This window comes from Tamandua tetradactyla, chromosome 8 (genome assembly GCF_023851605.1).
Source record: "Tamandua tetradactyla isolate mTamTet1 chromosome 8, mTamTet1.pri, whole genome shotgun sequence".
In the NCBI taxonomy this organism is placed as follows: domain Eukaryota; kingdom Metazoa; phylum Chordata; class Mammalia; order Pilosa; family Myrmecophagidae; genus Tamandua; species Tamandua tetradactyla.
This window is the reverse complement of record NC_135334.1, coordinates 23,275,583-23,289,318: the sequence shown is the minus strand read 5'-3', so window position 1 is coordinate 23,289,318 and position 13,736 is coordinate 23,275,583. Positions and strand designations below refer to the sequence as shown.

Here is a 13,736-nt window from a genome sequence, read left to right as displayed (position 1 = left end):
AATGATTCTGTACTTTGGTCGTGGTGGGGTGGGGAGTGGGAGCTTTTTAACATATTCTTATAACCTCTTTAATATAAATAGGCAGCCCAATGTGATGGGGGAAATGTCTGGAGTGGGAAGTGTCAAATACACCTCCCACCCCTTTCTCTAGTGTGATTTAGAACCCCAGCAGATTTAGTTCTTTTTGCCACATGGACTGTTGGATTCCTGTTCTAACCTCAGGCAGGAACTACAGCTTTTCCTGTTAGGGAAACTTAATGGTGGGGGTGAATGGGGCTTTTAGGACAAATAGAGCCTCCTTGACTAGGGCTCTGTCTTTTGAAAATGGCTTTTGTTCCAGAGTACAGTCTTTGACTCCTCTGAGCTGACTGCTGACCACCTCTCCCTGTCCCTGGGCAGTCCAGACAGCCCTAGATGGGGATCTCTTTATACGATTGTTTCTAACAGTCACTTTGCTCATGATTCCATGAGAGGGCAGTAGGATGGCAAGAATGCTTCTCTTGCTTTGTCTCCTCCCTCCCTGCCCTGCCTTCCGATTTAAACCCATTTCTAGTCTATTAGAGAATCAAAAGGGAGCAGTTCATGCTACAGACATTGAAAGTGGGTATGAGTGAAATTGGGGAGGCTGAAGGGTAGTGAGTAGGTGGCATGTGGTGCTGGTGAGAAGCCCATCAGTGGATCAGAGAAGAGGGAGGGAGCATGGGCTTAGAAATCACAGGCAGTGATGTCAGTGCGATTGGAAAGCGCTAACAACACTGGGGAACAGTGCAAAAGAACTGAGCTCAACAGGTTGGAAATGAGACGTGGAAAAGAAGCTGGGTTGAGGATTGGCTTGATAGGGTCTCCCAGAATGGATCAATGCAGAGACATGGTTGTTCTGCTCTTCTGTTCCTTACCTCCTCCCCTCCGCCTCAGTACTGTAGATTCTAGGAGCCCCTGCTTTTGTGCTCTGGGCAGCCAGAGGGGGTGGCAGCCCTGGGGACCTCCTGCTTTTAGGGGGGTATGTTAAATATTCATGAAATGGTTCTTACAGGCATGTTCCTGTACATCCCTACCCCCATGCAGATGGCAAATTCTTTTTTGAAAAAGCAGCATAAATTTGCCTTGAGATACTCAAGGACCTGGGGCTGTGATAAAAGCAAACATAAGGAGTCTGAGCATGGATGAGTGGAGAGCAAAGCTGTGCAGAGTGTTCTGAACACCCTGTCGAGTCCTGGGGCAGCCACCTGGGGTATGCATCCAGGCCAAGGCTACAGGCCTGGGTCTGGTGTTGTGAGGAGGCGCCTGGGGTGGGGAGTTGACAAGAATGGGTGTCAGATGGGTTCTCAGGACACTCGGCTCTCGCTTATTCTTTTGTGGATAATCGACAACAAATGCTTAGTTTTCCTCTGCCTTCCCACCCTCAAGATGGGCCCCTGGCATTCCTTTCTTGGCTACTTGATATGGGCCTCCAAACTGCAAGCTCATTAATATTTGATACGTTTTAATATTTAGGTAATAAGAATAGAGTAAGCCCTACTATGTGAGTATTTTAAGAATTTAAGCTTGTGGATTAGACAGACTGGGCTTAAGATTCTTATATCTGGCTGTGTTCTCTCATGCATAAGAATGTGAATCTCTGCCTGCATCTGGTCCTCTGTCTAGAGCTGGGTTACTTGTTTTCCATCATCTTGAATATTAATAGTTAATGTTTGTTTAGCTATTTACCACTTAATAAGCACCTTCACAAATATAATATAGTCTAATCTCTGTACAACCTTGGAAAATAAACATTGCATCTCCATTTTGAAGAGTAGAAAGGGAAACCTTAACTCCCTACATTTACATGACACATTTATTCATTTTTTTAAAACTTAATCAACAAGCATTTATTGAATACCTCTATGTGCTAGAAACTAGTCACTGGGATTAATTAATAAAAACTATTCTGGTGAGGAGACAGATAAGGAAATCAGCAAGTACAGTATGAAAGCTGTTATGATAGAGAAAAGGGAGGGCTTATTTCAAGTCAAGTGCCCTAGGAGCCAAGGAAGGCTTCCTGGAAGAAGTGGTGCTGTGGGTACCTGTGTGAGCTTGTCAGGGTGAAAAATGGGGTTCTTTTAAGCATGTGCATGAAAAAGTAGCAAAGAGCATGATGGCTCTTCACAGGGCAGGAGTAGCTATGTATGTGTGCTGGGTGTGGCTAGAGATGCACCCTGAAAAGCAGGCAGTGGGTGCCTCCTCTGAGTGGATAAGGACTGTCAACTAGGTGAGGAGGTATGAACTTTATACTGAAGACCTGGGGCTCTCTTCATGGTCTAACGTCTTCTCCATTCCTTAATCTAAGGACTGTTGCCAGGCAACCCTCTTGTGACCTTCATCTGGGAATGAACCTGTCCAGGGTCCCACTTGCCACCTCTCGCTCATTCCAAGAAACTCCCACCTCCTTCTTGGAGTCCTTGGAGCACCATAAGCCAATTGTTGAGCTCTCACTTAGTGTGGCAACTGTTGGGAATATTGAGATGGGAAGGCAGGCACTCCTCCTCAAGTTGTTTTTATTTTAGAGGAGGGACTCATTTTGTCCCCTCCTCTTAATTCAGTGATCATGGCGGATTTATTCCCTGCTAGACGTTAGGGATGTTGGAAAGATGGGTGGTGGTAAAGAGTATCCTGCTTTGTGCTGCTAAGGCAGGAGAAAAGCTCCCCCTTCTCTATTTCACTCTCTGCTTTTCTCCCAGGGACAGGCTTGGGGCTGATGAGAGCATTGCCACTGTGTTCAGAGCCTTTTGGCTTGAGGCAGCAAAGTCTCTGCTGAATCTCTCAAGAGTAGGATCTATGTCTTGCTCCCAAGGCAGCGCTTGGCACCTAGAACAAGCTCAATGAGCATGTGGATCTCATCATAAACTAATAGTTAATCTTTATGGAATACTTTAAGTATGGCAGGCACAGGTATAAATTCTTTAACTTAATTAATGAGTGTTAACTCATGTCACCTTTCTAGCAACTCTATGAGGTAGGTACTGCTGTATCCCCACATGTTAGATGAAGAAACAGAGGCTCAGAGAAGTGAAATAAATTGCCTAAGCATCTCCAGCTGTAAATGTGGAGTCACGATCAGAGCCTATATGGTCTGTCTCTGAAGCCTGAGTTCCAAATTGCTCTGCTTGCTGCCTCTCTTGACTATTCTTGAACAGCTTGGACTGGCTTTTCAATAGGCTGCCAGACTTGCAGAGAGATGGCCATATCTTTTTTTTTTTAATTGAGAAATCTTCACGTACATACATTCTCTAAATGGCGTACAATCAATGGCTCATAATATACACTATCGCTACATAGTTGTGTATTCATCACCATGATCATTTTTTAGAACATTTGCATCAGTCCAGAAAAAGAAATAAAAAGAAAAAAGAAAAACTCATACATCCCATACCTCTTACCCCTCCCTCTCATTGACTACTAGTGTTTCTATCTACCCAATTTATTTATCCTTTGTCCTCCCTATTACTTATTTTTTAATCCATATTTTTTACTCATCTGTCCATACCCTGGATATAAGGAGCATCAGACACAAGGTTCTCACAATCACACAGTCACATTGTAGATATTATATCTTTATACACTCATCTTCAAGAATCTCAGCTACTGAAACACAGCTCAACAGTTTCAGGTACTTCCCTCTAGCCACTCCAATATACCATAAACTAAAAAGGGATATCTATGTAATGCATAAGAATAACCTCCAGGGTAACCTCTCCACTCTGTTTGAAATCTCTCAGTCATTGAAAAATTATTTTGTCTTATTTCTCTCTTCTCCCTTTTGGTCAGTCTCTTGATGGCCAGGTCCCAGCTTTTTCTGGGCTTTCTGTCCCACATTTGCCAGGAAGATTGACACTCTTGGAAGTCATGTCCCACATAGGAGGAAGGGCAGTGAGTTTGCTGCTTAGAGAGAGAGGCCACATCTGAGCAACAAAAGAGGTTCTCTGGGGGTGACTATTAGGCCTAATTTTAAGTAGGCTTAGCCTAATGTTTGCAGGAATGAGTTTCATAGGGATGAACCCCAAGATTGAAGGCTTGGCCTATTGACTTGGTTGTCTCTATTGCTTGCTAGAATATCAGAAATTCTCCAAAAGGGGAAGTTGAATATTTCTTTCTTTCTCTCCATTCCCCCAAGGGGACTTTGCAAATACTTATTTACTGCCAAAGTCACTCTGGAATTTATTGGGATATCACACTAACCTGGACAAGCCGACAAAATCTCATACCCTATTCAAGATTCCAGGTACTTATGGTGTTCCACTAAACTGACCATACAAGTTAAATTAGGAAATGCACTACTCAAAATATAAATTTTGCACCAAATCATTCATGTCTCCGCACTCAGTTCCTCTGGGTGTATACCGAGCAATAAGGTTTCAGGATCATATGGCAAACCCTAGCCTCCTGTAGAACCACCACACTGCCCTCCAAGGGCTGTACCTCTCATTTCCCTATTGACAGTGAATAGGTACATCTTTTTCTCCACATTTTATCTAGCACTTGTTCCTCTCTGTTAATTTTTAAACAGTTTTATTCACACATCATGCAATCCAGCCTAAGTCTATAGGCATGCCTTTGCCACCATATTCTATCTGAAGACATTTCCTTTTCTTCCACAAAAAACCCACACCCCTTATCCAATCTAATCTCTCCCCGGCCCCTGTTGACCTTTAGTTTTGGCATAATGCCTTTGTTTCAATCAATGGAAGCACTGCTACTGTTGACTATAGTTGACTATAGACCCTACCTTGCATTAATTGTACTTTTTCCCATATACCATCTGTTTTCAATACCCTGTAATATGGACATTCATTTGTTCTTCCTCATGCAAAAACATTTTTTAATTTGCATACTTAATCACCATTATTGTACACTCTAGGCATTCCTAAATTGTACTCTCAGTCTTTGTCCTCTGTCTTTCCTTTTTGTTTCATACGTGCCCCCAGCCCTTCTTCCTCTGTCATACTCACATTCACCTTCATTCAATGTACTTATATTATTGTGCTACAATCACGTGGTATTGTGCTATCCATTTCTGAATTTTTACATTCAGTCCTGTTGTACAATCTATTCCTTCAGCACCAATTGCCCAATCTCTACCCTGTTTCTATCTCTGATAACCTGTGATTTTTTTTTTAACCTGTGTTCTTAACTTAAATTCTCCAAGTTCACTCATTTATGTTAGTTCTTATCAGTGAGACCATATAGAATTTGTCTTTTTGTTTCTGGCTAATTTCACTCAGCATAATGTCCTCAAGGTTCATGCATGTTGTTACATGCTTCTTGACTTTTTTCTGTCTTTCAGCTGTGTAATATTCCATTGTATGTATATACCACAGCTTGTTTAGCCACTCATCCGTTGATGGACATTTGGGCTATTTCCATCTCTTGGCAATTGTAAATAATGCTGCTGTAAACATTGGTAAGCAAATGTCCATTTGTGTTCTTACCCTCAGGTCCTCTGAATACCTAGCAATGGGGTTGCTGGATCACATGGCAATTTTACACTTAGCTTCCTGAGGTATTGAGATGGCCATATCTTAACAAAGATATATACTTGTTAGATACTTAACAAATAGCATCAGTAAGTGCCATATTTAGGGATTTTCCTTGCACCTTTCACATTCCATAGTGATCATACTTCTTGTTTGGGTCTTCAGGGCAGGAAATCAGGAGGTCTTAAAAATCCTAGATCAGAAGTTATTCAGAGTGGCAGCCCACTTGTTACCACCAATGTTTTTTAGGAGGAAGGCTTCTCGGCCTGAGCCCAGGAGAGATCACTGGCTGTATTTCCAAGCAATGATCTTCCTTTTTCTCTTTTGGCTGACTCTAAATAATTTAAGAGGCAGCAGTCTTAGGTTTTCACACGTCTTTAAAGTGAAGTGTGTGTATGGGAAGCAGGGTGTGGCAGTTGTAAAGGGGCACTGCTCAGATCTCCCTTCTCGAGACCTTCCTGAGTAGAGCTGAGTAAATTGACAGCCTCCAGCTGCTGCACCTTCGGCTCTGCCTTGGAGTGAATGCCGAGGCCAAGCTTCCTCCCAGCGACCGAGCAGGGACGCCAGCACAGGTTCAGTCCTGCCCTGTGTGCCACTCTTCTAATGAATTGAAGTGCTTGGGGACTTCCTGCTGGCCTGGCTAAGACTTTCTCAAAACTGGGCTATAGCCTGAGGCTCTTCCTTCTCAAGCCTCATTCTTCCCCCTCCTGTCCCAGGTATCAGACTGGCATCAAGTCCCGAAGGTTCCATCCACTTCCTCTAGTCCTTATCCTCCTTTATCCTTCATGGCCCACATTGACATCTGCTTCTCAGAAGACCCTGTGCCCAGGGTTGCTGATGATCCGCATGAACAGGGGAGGCTATAGGAGAGGGCTAACCTCAGTTGTTCTTGAAGAAGGTCACCTTCCTGTTGTTCCTTCCCACACTGCCTTTTAAAAATGAAATTAGAAATTCTAGGTGTTGACACCTTTCTCTCATGTGATCCTCCATCATCGTCTTAAATAAATATTGACTTCTGACTCTTCTGTTGTGTGATTTTGCTGATGGAGCTGGGATGAAGCTGAACTACCAAAGATAGATGTATCACTCAAGGACATGGCAGTGATTGTAGAGTTGTAGAGACCATTGCGGTGTTTTCCGAGCCCCAGTGGACTGGGGCTAGACTGGGCTAGGCTGGGTGTATTATCACTGCAGAAATCCTGATTCAGTAGATCTGGGGTGGAGCCAGGAATCTGAGGTATAGAAAGCTATTTGGGTATTTGATAACCATAGGAGTCAAAACCAGAGCACGAGCCTGTGGAAGTCAAGGAATAGCCATCTCCAACTTGTAAGTCCCTAAACTCCTTTTAGAAATTCCTGTCATCTTCCTTCTAACATGGTGTGCTGCTTCCTAGGAGTCTCCAAGATCAAGCCTACCAGAGGAGAAAAAGGATGATTCTCTTGCCTCAGATGCTGCTGGCCCCCCCACTCCTGGCAAGCTCTTCAACCAGGGTGCAGACAGCAGCCTAAGCAGTACCGATGGCAAAGGGCAGCAGGGAAGAGGGGTGAAAGCTCAGTTTCCAGAAAAAGAAGAGGATGAGAAGAGTGATCCTGGGGCCTCCAGGAGTCAGATGACCCCCAGGGTAGGCCCAGGGGATGATCAGCCTGCTAAAGCCTCTACAAAGGTGGATCCAGAGGGTCCAGTGAATATAGGAGAGGAGGGCTCCAGGAAGGAAGAAGCAGCAAAGGAGCCAAAGAGGGAGGCTTTTTCCCTGAAAGAAAGTGAATCAGAAGCCAGTGAAGTAAGTCTTTTTGTCCCTCTGCTTCTCTCTTAAGCCTTGTGCAGATTCCTAGCCCCATGTTTTAATTACTGAGTCAGGAGCTTCATTTGCAGACCCTGCAGTGAGCTATCAGCATCAGCCAGAAACCGTAGTTGTAACAGATATGGCCAGATACAACAGGACAGTAACACCCTAAATGAAACTCCAAATCTGCTGGCCCTAAAAGTTCAGAGCAGAAGTTTGCTTTGCCATTGATACCCTCCTAGGATATTAATGTTCTTCTTTTCTCCTACTTACTTCCTTTTCCCCTTTCTTGCCTCTCCAATCTACTTCTTGATGTCCATTTGGGGTCAGTCCTGGTAGCAGCATTCTGAGTGCTAGTAGAGAGAGGGAAACTCTGTGAGCAGCTGCCACAATTGGGAGTGTCTGGCCCCAACATAGGTAGAGTAGGTTACAAGAAAACTCTCCCCATTGATTTCTGTGGCTCATTCTGAACCATCCTAAGACACGGGAGTTGTTGCTTTGGCAAGGCCAGGCCAATGACCAAAATGGACTGAAGTATGTGAGAGTCGGGGGAGCCTTTGCCATGTTAGATATTTTAGCCCTTGGTTCCATTCCTCCTCCAGGTAGGTGGTGAGGTAACTCATAGAAAGAATGTCTCCTTTCTGGAAACACTGCTCTCCTTTGATTCTTGAGGGCAGCATCAAACTTCCAGACACCCAGCTTCTACATTTGGCTCTACTTTCTTATATAAGCCTTGTTGATCTGATTCAGAATGTGCCTCCAGACTCAGCTGGGCTGCCCAGCCTGAGTGGTATGGCAGCTGGAGCATGTATCTAGTGAGCATGGGAAGATACCCAGCCTTTCTCAGGTTTTCAAGAAGAGGTGATTTCTGTTTGGACTGAGCCCTGTGTTGGTGCCATGACTGGAATGAAATTTTTGGGACAGTTGTTTCCTCTTGGCTGTGGTGATACTGCCCTCCGGGCTGGGCTCTGCATAGCTGGGTGATTTCTCTGTGTGCCCCTTTCCCCAGGAATCAGATATCAGTGAACATGTGAAGAAACTACAGCTCTCAGATACTGCTGCTTCTGACCCAAAGTCCTTCCTTGGCCTGGTGAGTATAGGATGAGAGACAGCAGGGCAGTGTTCAGAGCATGGATTTGGATCCCCGTGGTTTAAGTAATTTGCCCAGGATCACACAGCTAGTAAGTGGGGGAGTTAGGATTCAAATGTGGTCTCGTCTAACTCTAGTTTCTCAGCCATTAAATAAGGGTAATACTACCTAAATTACAGTTGTGGTGAGGAGAAAGTGAGGTAAAGAATGTAAAACCTTAGCATATACACGCATGCCTCAGAGATACTGCATGTTCAATTCCAGACCACTGTGATAAAGTATCACAATAGAGCTAGTCACATGAAAGTTTTGGTTTCCCAGTGCATATGTAAAAGTTAGATTTATACTATATTGCAATCTGTTAAGGGTTCAGTAGCATTATGTCTAAAAAAAAAACAGTGTACATATCTTAAGTAAAATATGACACAGAGAAGGAGTAACGACATGCCATTGGAAAAATGGCACCAATAGAATTGCTCTACATGACCTTCAATTTGTAAAAAAAATGCAGTACCCATGAAGTGCAATAAAACGAGGTATGTCTGTAAATGTTAAATCAGTGTTAGCTATTATTACTGTGACTGTTTTGTGGATTGCTTGTGAGATCATGTGGGTTGCTTCTGGGTTCTAGCAGGAGCATTATATGGATTAAAGGAGTGTGTGTGTATGTGTGTGTGAGCTCATAGAGCTTTGGCGAAGACCAGTCCCCAGGCTTTGGTTAGGAGGGACGCTTTGGTCTCATTTCTCAAGTTAAGACTTTATCCTGGAATGCCAACATGCATGGTTGCTTTGTCCCAGACCTTCCACCCAATCTGCTGTATCCTGGTTTCATTTGGCATTCTGAATCTAATGGAAGTAGTTAGGGATGTTTTTTGGCAGAGCATTACCTCGAGAAGCCATCTTCCATCTGTTTGGAGGATGCAGATCAAAGGGAAGGGATTAGTGGGAGAGGGTCAGCGATGAAGAGGAACGATATGAGGGGTGCGGAGGAATTAGGCTATGTGCTGTGCTGCAGCCCCTCGTGAGCCATGGGCTTAGGAGGCAGATGGCAGCTGCATTAAGTAGAACTCAAACTGAAAGGGAAATGTCACCAAAAGAAGCAGAAGAAGAAGAAGAAAAGCCCACGGACTAGGAAGGGAAGGCAGAAAGTCATTGTTGTTGACAAAAACTGCCCATGACAAAAAGCCATGTCAGAAAACTCTTTGAAGCAAAGGATCTGGCATTAGGAGTCACCCATGTGGAGAAACATTCCCGGCAGCATTTTTCTTCGTGATGGGAGTGGATGGAGGAAGCCATGGACAGCAGGACCAGACCTTGGCTAGGCATTCCACCATTTTTCAGAAGTAGTGACAGAACTGCCCCCATTAACATGCTGTCAGGTGGCAATCCTTCACCGAGCCCAGTAGGGATCTGAGGTTTGGGGGTGGGAGGAGAAATCATGGTCCTGCAGTAGCCAAGAGGTAATGAAGAGTTGGCAACAGCTTGGGTACTTGCTGCCTGTCCCAGAGAAGCCTGTGGAGGAAGAGCCACTAATTAATCCCCATTGTCCAGAGGGGCACACATATGGGAAGCGGGAAGGAATGTGGTGCAAGAGCCCATGAATCCTGGTTTCCAGGCTGCCCACAGGTTTTCTGGTCTCTTTGGCCTCCTTCTTCCTGCCTTGGTTGGGCATTCATGGGGAGAGAAAGCTGGAAGGTGACATGCTTTATACCACATGTGTCACTGAAAGAACTTGGGCTTTGGAGTCAGCCCAGGGGAGGGTACATCTGACCCCTAGCCCCTTTACTTTTCAGCTCTATGACCTTGGACAAACTACTCTTGTTCTCGAATCTGCTTCCCCATCTATAAAAGTATCAATCTCACAGGATTATTCCCCCCCCCATTTTGTTATGAAAAATTTCAAACATGCAGAAAACTTAAAAGATATGTATAGCAAATACCCATACACTCACCATCTAGAGTTTATCATTAATATTTTACCGTACTTGCCTTATCACATATCTATCCATCTATTCAAAGGGTTACTTGAAGAGTAAATTAATTAGTAGATGTCAAATACTTAGCACAGGGCCTGACATATAGTAAGAGTAGCCCTAGTGGGCACTGAGTGTGACAGAGGCTGAGTTGACTTGTCCATCTCAACTGTCTCCAGGACTTTGGTTTTCGCAGTCGGATCTCAGAGCACCTGCTGGATGTTGATGTCCTTTCTCCAGTCCTGGATGGAGCCTGCTGGGAGGTGAGTCTTGGTTTTGGGCTGGAGCCTCACTTTCCCTGGCTCCCACTTTTTGGGCAGCCCTACCTGATCCGGGCTCTATATCTGGAAGTTATCTCCCTTAATCATTAGGCAGAGCTCTTAATCTGCATCTTTGATGTGGCTCTGTTGCTGCTATGAATTAAAGCATTCTTTCCATTTATTTATTCATTCATTCAGCAACTCAGGACTGACTGCCTGCTCCTGAGTAAAGCACTGTGGAGAGCGTATGGCTGGGATTAAAAGGCATTTCACAGCCTGGCCCATCCAACCTTTGCAGCTTCAGCCTCAGCCTGCCAGCCATGTGTAACCATTTCCCATTCCAGAGCATACCACCCACAGCCTTTCCTACTTGTCTGCTTTGCTTCTTCCCCTTCAGTCCCCAGCAAGCTCTTTCTCAGCTTTGGAGGCCCACCTCTTATGTCACCTCCTCCAAGAAGGACGAATTCTTCCCTGTCTTTGTTCCTCTTAGTGCTTCTTGTTTTGTTTCATAGTTGTTTATCTGTCTCTCAAGCCGGGTGTAAGCTCTGGGTGGGCACAGACGATATCTGACCCAGAGTAGGATACAGAGATGACTCAAAAACAGATCCTAAAAATAAATAAATAAATAAATAAAGCAACAGATCCTGTCTTAAGCTTAAAGCAAAGATGATCTTTTTTTTTTTTTTCTCTTTTCTTTGTGGGTTTGTCGAGAGAGAGAGTCTGGCACCTTGTCTCTGCAAGTTTAAGGGAGCATTTAGTTGGAGTGAAATGGAAATTTTAATATAAACCAAGACTGAGAGCCCTTAGTAAAATGACGGCTGGAGGTAGGGAAGGATTTTTAGTCCAATTGTATTTATTTTAGCATGATATGTCCCTCTCAACTCTGGCTGATAAAGCCTCCCTGGTCCATTGCCCAGCCACCAGGTCCTTGCTGGACTTTGGTCACCTGTTTGCAGTCCTGGTGGGATATGGAGGCACAATCAAGGGTAGGTTGGATTATTCAGGAAGGTTTGGAGCATGTGAATTGTGGTGCACATTTGCCAGTAGGTAAGTGGGAAAGTTACTGAGTTGGCAGCATGGGGTGGATTTCCATTGTTCTGACTCCAACAACTGGTCAGTATCAGAAATACTGGGAGCTTTAAATTCTAGGTCCTACCTCTGGCCTCCTGGTTTCACCCAGTCTCTTTTTAGGTCTTTCCACTTGTTGTACAGCAGTAGCAGGAGTTGGCTTGGATTTGGTTCTCACCCTGCTAAGGCAGCCAACACTGATAGAGGATGCCCTAAGTTTTCGTCTTAGCCAGGCTATTAGGGTGTGGAGCAGTGCTATTGCCTGACAAGCCCTCTTTGGGGCTTGGCCTCCAGCTTTGTTCTATCTTCAGGGCACAGAGGGTCTGAGAGGGAGGTGGAGCTGGAGGTAAGAGTAGCTGTTCCTTTTTGGGACAGAAAGAATAGTAGATGCAGTCCCTTTGCCCTTCCTGTGTTTTTTGCCCATTTTGCTCTATTTGCTGGATCTCTACCAAGGCCAGGGCCCATGCAAAGGCTGAGAACTGAGCGAAAGTAGTTTTTGGTCATTAAAGAAACTTTTATGCAGCTTCATTGAGGTATAGCTGACATACAACAGACTGATTATATTTAAAGTGTACTGCTTGATAAGTTTTGATATGTATACGTGTTTGAAACCATTGCCATGGTCAAGATAGGATCATAATGGATTATAATTTATTATAATAAATTAGAAAAGAGATGATACATTTATTTCAAATAATGCCTTTACTTCTTGAAGCCTCATTCCAAAAGGTGAGAACTGTTAACAGTTTCTATGAACATTTCTTGAATACTTTTCCAAAATTTTTCTGTGTACATGTAAGCATATAGCTTTTTCTATTTGTTTGTTTTTGGATTGTATTACAAAAACTGCTTGGCAATATGCTTTTAAATTTGACTTATTTCTAGATTATTTCATATAGATCTGCCTTCTTTTCTTTAGTGCTATATAACATTCTATTGTATGAATGTACTAGGATTTTTTAAATTGGGAACTGGATATTAATAACAAAACCCTGGAACTGAGTTGATGGGGAGGTGGTGTCATTTAGGCCAGTGATTTGGACTGTGCTTACCTTTTTACCCCTTTTTGAAGAATGCTAACATGACCTCTTCCCTAATCTGGCTCTTTTGGTTCCTTTTCTGGGGTGAAAAGGTCTAGGGACCAAGTAAATTGTACCTAAAGGACTTCCTGTCTCTGGGCATTTTCCTAAATTTACTATCGTATCTTCTCTGGCACAGGCAGGGGGCTGGTTCTAAGTCCCAGCAGAAATAGAGAAGATGAAACAAGAAGGACCAGACAGACAGACTTTGTCTGTAGCTAGGGCTCCTGTCAGCCTGCCTTTCTCCTCATGATATGTGGTGTATAGCCCTTTTCTGACTCAGGGCTCAATCCCAAGTTTTTATTCCCATCACTCTACTTTATTATTCATCCCTGCATTTTAGTTGGCTGAATAGAGTTGGCCTGTGTGGTTTTTTTTTTTCTTGAAAAGTAAAGATGGAGTTATTTGCTGAGCCTGGTGTGATTTGGAGGGAGAAGGAAGTTAGGAGGTAAACTCTGGAGGGAAAAAAATATGGTATGGGAGAGGGGCCTGTACACCCTGCCATTGTCTGCAGGCTGCCTGGCTGATGTGATGAGGAGCGGCAGCCTGGCAGGGAGCCCTTCTGCCACAGGCACCGGGAGGTGCTTGCAGACAGCATGTCTATTTTTAATGTAATTTAGGGAGCTGGGTTTTAGTTCAGGCCCTGCCCTTCATCGCCCATCCAGATGGCAGAGTCGGCCCCAGCTGCTGCAGCTCAGACTGCCTGTGGGAAGGTGTGGGGGCCTGTGGGCACAGGGCTGGGGACAGAGTGGCGTGCCAGCCCAGCTGGGAACCCCACTGGGGAAGATGGAGTGAGCCGTCTCCAGCCCACCCCTCCCGTTAGCCCTTGTGTCCCAGAACATAAGGAGCTCCCCACAGAGTGACAGAGGAGTGCAGGTCCTAGAATGGGGCCTGGCGATGGCTGTTCCTTTCCTTTGGCTAGAGGAGAGGGAGGGGGTTATGGGAAGAGAAGCTAACATAATTCTTTGGGTC

At 44.5% G+C, this 13,736-nt stretch overlaps 1 protein-coding gene across 12 annotated transcripts in view; it reads left to right on the top strand.

Annotated features, from left to right (window-relative positions):
* Window positions 1-13,736, top strand: part of CEP164 (centrosomal protein 164) — an 89,623-nt gene that overhangs the window by 40,909 nt on the left and 34,978 nt on the right. For all 12 annotated transcript variants that reach the window (XM_077112800.1, XM_077112794.1, XM_077112799.1 and 9 more), the window contains 3 exons: window positions 6,905-7,291; window positions 8,304-8,384; window positions 10,537-10,620. In XM_077112800.1, coding sequence (XP_076968915.1) covers window positions 6,905-7,291; window positions 8,304-8,384; window positions 10,537-10,620 — 552 coding nt within the window. The remainder of the gene's footprint in view (window positions 1-6,904; window positions 7,292-8,303; window positions 8,385-10,536; window positions 10,621-13,736) is intronic.